The sequence below is a fragment of the Triturus cristatus genome, chromosome 7 (genome assembly GCF_964204655.1).
Source record: "Triturus cristatus chromosome 7, aTriCri1.1, whole genome shotgun sequence".
NCBI classification, from domain to species: Eukaryota; Metazoa; Chordata; class Amphibia; order Caudata; family Salamandridae; genus Triturus; species Triturus cristatus.
This window is the reverse complement of record NC_140590.1, coordinates 608,317,944-608,324,498: the sequence shown is the minus strand read 5'-3', so window position 1 is coordinate 608,324,498 and position 6,555 is coordinate 608,317,944. Positions and strand designations below refer to the sequence as shown.

Here is a 6,555-nt window from a genome sequence, read left to right as displayed (position 1 = left end):
ATATTAGTTGGTACTTGCATAGCACAGAATCTACCCCTAGTATAGCCTGTAATCCAATGTCCCAAATCTCATACTTTGCAACAGGATCCAGAAAAAAAACATTTGCAAATGGCCAACTGGTAAACCCACCTGCGTTGTCTGACCCCATGAAACATTACTTCTCATACTGGGTGAAGAGAAGATAGCTTAGTAGTCAAGAAATAAGAACATGGCATAGTAGTCAAGAAATGCAAAAATAATAAAATCCAGGCTGGTTTCTGTAGCAGAGAATGAGGCATCAAAACAAAGAAATATTAGGCAAGCGCAACACAGGTCATGTTTTAGTGGTTTACTTTAATTCTGCACTGCACTTTTTACTACAAGATATAAAGAATAAATAGCAGATACTCTTAATTTACATGATTAGTCTTTCCCATGTGCTCTTTCTATATTTACAATAACTGTAAAATACAATTGTACTCTCTATGCTTTCTGAGGTCCATAAAACTGCACTTTCCGAAGAATGGAAAATAGCTTTAAAGTCCTTCTAAATAAAAAGTTTTAAAAACTGCTTCGCAATGCGAAGTGCTCTGGAATATAAATAGATACATTAGCAACAACCAGGACAAGAGTCTTGAAAATACAGCAGACGCTGGTTATTATGACGAATAATACTGACCTTTTTTTAATAGTAATTTAGACTTGGTACCATAAATACAAGCACATTTTGTACATTCCTGCAGGCGCGGCCCTCCTGTTTTGGGCCTTGCCTGGAATTGTGGGAGGTTCATGAGTTAGTGCGTGTCCCAGACTTCTAGCAGTCTGTGTGCCCCAGCCCTGCCCCGTGCCAGCTAAAGTCACTGATTGGCACGGCCACTGCCCAGGAGCCCTCAGCACGAGCACTTGCACTCCGAGATGATGGGGTAGTGTATGGGTATCCAGTGGCACTTCTGCCGCCGCTGGCACCTCCAGCGCAGGATGGTCAGATGCACCGACTTGGCTGCCTTGCACACCATGCCCTCGGGCACGGAGCACGAGCGCTTGCTGTAGCAGCTGCCCACCTTCACGTAGCGCGGCCAGAAGCGACTGCCCAGCTCGTTCCACGTGTAGAGCACGGGGCAGAAGGTCTGCGACCAGAGCCACATCTGCAGCTTCCGGCGCAGCTTCTTGCTGAGTCTCTGCCTCTTGCCCTGCTGCTGCTGCTGCGCCGGTAGCGCCCCCTCGTGGAACTCCAGCCCCTTTATCTCCCCGGGCATGGCCCCCGAGGGCTTCTGCCGCAGCAGCATGTCCAGCTCCCCCAAGTCCTCCACTCCCTGCTGTCGGTCCTCTGGCAGCGTGATGGCCATGAAGCTGGGGTCGAAGTGGGCGCCCAGCAGCCCCCGCAGCAGAGTCTCGTTCAGGTCCCTCTCCTTGGGGTCGTACACGGGGTCCGGGTGCTCGACGAGTTCCACCAGGGGTAGGTTGTCACTGGGCGAGGGGCGGATGTGCAGGTAGTGCTGGCAACTGCCCTGCTCTATCCGGAGACCGAGCAGAACCAGCAGGGCGTAAAAAGTCAGAAGGCACGGGGGGTGATCCATGCTGGAGTTCGAGGTGGGCCGCGCTCATATAAGAGGCATCAGAGCGGGGGTATCCGCAAGTCTCTGGGTTCCCGGGCGCGGACGCCTGTGCAGGGCGCACGCTGGCACCACTCTGTCTGCGGCTGCACAATCCGGCCGATCAGCGGGCTTTAAATCTTCGTCACCTCCAGCTTCCGAGCCCGCAGCATCCAGCGACTTCTGGGCTCTCAGGCGCTCACTTTCAGCCTCATCGCCATGGCAACCGCAGACTCCGGGCCAGAAATCGGAAGAAAGCGACACAGTCCTGGCACTGGCAGGTAAATCTGTCCTGTGCCCGAGGCACAGAGGAACCCACTCCAAGGGCTTCTGCAAAGATTGTGGAAATTGTAGCTGTGAAATTCTGCCTTAATTGAAGTGAGCGTCTACAGACTGTCCGTTTCACGGACCAATGTCCACGTACTATTTCTGCTGTACCGGTGTCAGAAGAAATCCTTATTTGAGTCCGCTTTAGCAGCACGAGACAGCTTGCCTCTGCTGTCTCAGAGTCTGAAGTGGTCCTTCTGTGACAGCCAGCCCTAACAGAGCGAACCAGTGTCTGTGAAGTTATTGTGGCTGCTTTGAGAATCGTATCTGTAGCCTGGCTGCCTTAGACAACTATCCCCTTCTTTAAAGGACATATGTGGACTCCTCGTGCTCTTCGGGGTTCTGGCTGTGGGGAACGCTACAGCTGCCCTTTGCCCAAAGATTCCTGGTGTTGCTGCACTGCTCTGCCGCTCTCTCCACTCTCGAGCCGTCCGGCTCCCTGCATGCGTTGCCTGCCTCTCACTGACGCTGGACGCCGATCTTCGGCGATACCTGCTTCCTGGGATTTATGTGCCCGGCGCCCCGCGGCCGTGATGTAATTGCCATTAAGCGCTCTTGTTGGCCCGTGGCCAGGGCCGGCCTCATACCACCCTCTCTGTGAGTGGCGGAGCGGCGGGGGCGCGTCCCGCTGTCTCGGTCCCCTGGCTGAGGTACTGGCGCCCTCTGCTGGTGTTCTAGCCTGTCTGCTACGGACAGGGCTCCTTATGAGCATCCGAGTGTCACAGGCACCCCGTGTACTCAGTGCGCCTTGGACGCACCGCTGATCCAGTCCAGCCAAATTTTTGATAGGGCAAAACAGAATGTATGTATATAACTCATTTTAGACAACACAATTCGCACATCGAACACTACAACGTGGCGGCAATAGTTACAAGTGTCATTTATTTGATGATAGCACATACACTTTATTGTTTTACTCAATGTTGCAATGCTGGTGTGTATGCAATAACTGTACATGGCATGTCTTTCTTAAGGGTGGTATAACTGGTATTACAGCTTCTACGCGCACTATTAGTGCGGCCATGAGTCATGTGTTTTTGCTCTCGAAGTAAGTTGATGGGCACCTAATAAAACATGGATTGACACTCAGTGAACATAATTAAAGCTGCTGCCAGTAGAAAGAAAACAAGCTCTCTTACGAAAAGTGAAAATCACGAAGGCAGCGAGTGGGTGGCAAAGATTACAGACCCGGTACTAACTTATACAGACAGAAAGACGCTTCGATTTACTCTCGGGTAAGCGTTTAGCAGTTGGCGGTAAATCGTGTGCTAAAAGGAATAAAGAATTGTTAAAGACGAGCGGATGGTTGGGTGCAAGTACTTTGGTATGACCGCTAGCCAGTGCTAAAACGAAGAAGAAAAAAAAGCAACGCAAAGCCTCCAGGGTCCGCTCTTGCCAACACACACACATTAATTTGCAAAAAGCCACAGAAGAAAAAAATTGAAAGGTATTTGTGGTTTGTTATACTTTTTCGCATTTTTTCTTCCATTTCACCCATTCTCCTAAATACTGTGCCACCCAAGATGGAGGGTTCTTTCTAACTCAACTCAAATATTTTCATAAGGTACAGACTTTTGTCTTGCAGCAGGACCGGCTCGTTCGTCTGCTGGTAAACTGTTTATGTTAGCTTTTATGAGGGCGCCTCTCCTCAAGCCAGTCGGAGACTGGAGCCCGGGTGTTTGTCTTTTGGGGGGGTATTTATACCTCCCTTCTGATCTATATATCATGGGTGATGGACTCCATCGTCTCTGTCTCTCAACAAATCGTCCGCGCAGCGTCCTCTCCTGCAATAAATTCTCCGTTAACATCCAGACAGGCCGTTTCTTGGCCGCAGCTCCCTCTGCCCATAATAAGAACCGGCGATTCGCACAGAAGTCAGCGGCGGAGACAGCGAGCCTCGGCGCCCACCCTATATTGCCCGGGCCCCCCTCCCCCCTCCCCTTCCATCAACTCACAGTCCGCGCAGGGCCTGCCAAAATAGCAACTTCTCAGAAGTAAAGTGGGCAGACATTAAATGTTACTTACAGCTGTTGACATATTCCAGTTTGACGAGAAATCCGTCACGAGCTGTTGGAGAGATTAAACAAAAACATAAAACAACGAGTGAAAGGGGCTTCTAGTTAATTTTTCAGACGGTGCTTGACACTGCCCCGGTTTAACATAGGGGCTTGAAATCCCATCGAGGGAACACTGTTTGGTAAACAAACTCTGGCAGAAAAAAATATTTCAGCCTGAGGAATTTTTTTGCAGCCTTCCCATTAGGATAGATGCCTATTGAGATAAAACCGGAGTCTGCAGGTCTCTTCTAAAGACGAAAGATAACAGGGAGACAGGGGGTCAATGGAGCGAGGAGTAAAGTGATGAAAACGACTGCGAAGGCCATTTCATTTATCCCAGCTACACTGAATAGCGCTGATACAAGACGTGCCACCCCCTCGCCGCAGCCTCCCCTCCCCCCCCCCACGCCCTATTAGCGCTAGTGGAGGCGCCTTGTTGCTAAGTGTCCAATATCATAAGATGGCTGACTGAGTGTCTGAAAATGATAAACCCTGCTCTTCCAACCACTTTTAATTTTTCTTGGCTCCCAGTGGAGAAAAGGTGCCTCGCATCACATTGAACCCTGGGGTGCTTGTCGTAAAGTGACGCCTGAAAACACAATCGCCAAGTCCAGGTCATCAACACCTGTCCTAAATGCGTTCTGATGCAGCCCTTGATGAATGACGGCTTTAGTGCAAAGACACTTCCACAAGGGCCGAACTCTCCGAGTAATCCTCTTCTCTCAGCCTTGAAGTCATAACTTAGGCGGCAATGACAGAATGACGCGGCTGCCTTTCAGCGGCCATGTTGACTTAATTTACCGATGGCGTAAACAATATGCGGATTCATTCTTTGATACGGTTCAACAGGCCGCAGTCGAACTGGCGCGAGTCCCTTTTCAAGAATATCGGCTGATGTGTGACACATTTGGAGACACGGAATTAATGCTACAGGAAACATGTTTTCCTTGATGTCATCAGGTTGTTGGTTTTCAAAGAGGGATTTGGGAAATGGACTTTCAATGAACTGCTCTTGGACTTAGAGTGAACAATGACTTTCTTTCTCTAAACATTACTTGCCCTCTGATACTGTTGTTGCAGTCGGTTTGTGACCTGAGATCTGCTCTGAGGAGGTCTTCATCTATGTCAACTTATCTTAGCCTCTGGTGCTCTAGTCAAGTGCTAACAGAGGTGTATCCTGCCCGCATACAGATTCTCTTTTCTGCAAAAATAGTCAACCTTGTTTCCAGACATCACTACAAAGGTGCAAACGTTTAAAGGAAGGTCTTCATACTACCAGCCACCCTTTCCAAGACCTGAGCTCTCCTTACTTTCTATTCCACCTTGAGTTCCAGGTTGGGGATGTGACCAGTCTGGTTGTGGACCCCACTCACCAAGTCAATGACAACCGTCAGCCAACAACCAGGAAGCTTGGTTTCACACAAGTTATAATTATGAGTAGGGCAGGACAGACATTTTATTCCACCAGGTATTTCCTCGATGGGCTGAAGCCTTTGGAGGCCGTTTTTGGTACCTTTCTACCTTTCCACAGCTCCATGCAGCATGCACAGGGAGGCTTCAAGAAAGAAAGAGGGTGAAGGCAGAGAGAAAGAGAGAAAGAGATCAGTGAAGGAGATGAGATAATAAGAGATAGAAAGGATGGAAACTATACACTAGACAAGAGTAATATGCTGCCTGCAAAAAAAAGTAAAGAGGAACAAGTGGGATACTTTAACGCTTTCACACTTGTTATTCAGACATTATTAAGTGTTTTTGCCTGGAAAGTTAAGAACATGACTACAGGGCCTGCAAGGGACCCGTTTCAATGTTCATTGCTTATATCCTTACAAAACATAAGCAGTATGGTTTAAAGGACCACACCCCTGAACACAGAGTAGCGGTACACATTTTATAAACTAAAAAAGGAAAACAGTGGATAAGGATCACATTAAACGTTTTCCACTTCACGCATCAACCAGGTATTGCAGTACCTCCAGGAATGGTGCACTTCCCGATCTGGCGAAAACAATGCTGTTCGAAGAAAGAGGAGAAAACTATAGTAGCGCTTCACTGGCAAACTCTCTAAAGTGGCGCTGTGTTTGGTTGTGAATAAAACCGATCTGGCCACTTTGCGACTACTCTGTTTAGCTTTATTTAGTTATTTTTCGTATTTTGAACTTTTTTGTCCTTCATTACGAGGCTGCACTTTGGAATAGAAAAATGTCAGAAAAAGAGAATATTTCCAGCAAAAGTGTTCCTTTCTCTTTTTGATCCATTTCACAGGGGGACGAATGAAGGAAAGGAGAGGAATGAAAGGGTAAGAGCCATTTCTTGAAGTCACGGTTTTCATTCAGCAAGTGAGGAAGAGTGAGACAGAAAGAGAGGAAATAAGAGGAAGAAAGAGAGGGGGCAGCTGCAGAGCAGAAGTTGACACTGTCCTTGTCTTCTCTGGGAAAGAAGGAAGAGACAGAGTCCTTTTCCTTCTCTGCCCACTTGCCCATCGCCGTATGCCCAAGCATAGGCCTTGGCTATTTCTGCCGCGCTGGGACACATTTTAAAAATCAAAAAGTAGGAGTGCAGATTCTATTAAATTAAAAAAGTAGGTGCCCGAGTGCCCTGCC

At 48.4% G+C, this 6,555-nt stretch overlaps 1 protein-coding gene across 1 annotated transcript; it reads right to left on the bottom strand.

Annotated features, from left to right (window-relative positions):
- Positions 1-329: 329 nt before the first annotated feature.
- On the bottom strand, positions 330-2,427 carry NOG (noggin). Its single transcript, XM_085617180.1, has one exon. It carries the CDS (start codon positions 1,554-1,556, stop codon positions 870-872), a length of 687 nt encoding a protein of 228 aa, XP_085473306.1. The 5' UTR covers positions 1,557-2,427; the 3' UTR covers positions 330-869.
- Positions 2,428-6,555: the final 4,128 nt, after the last annotated feature.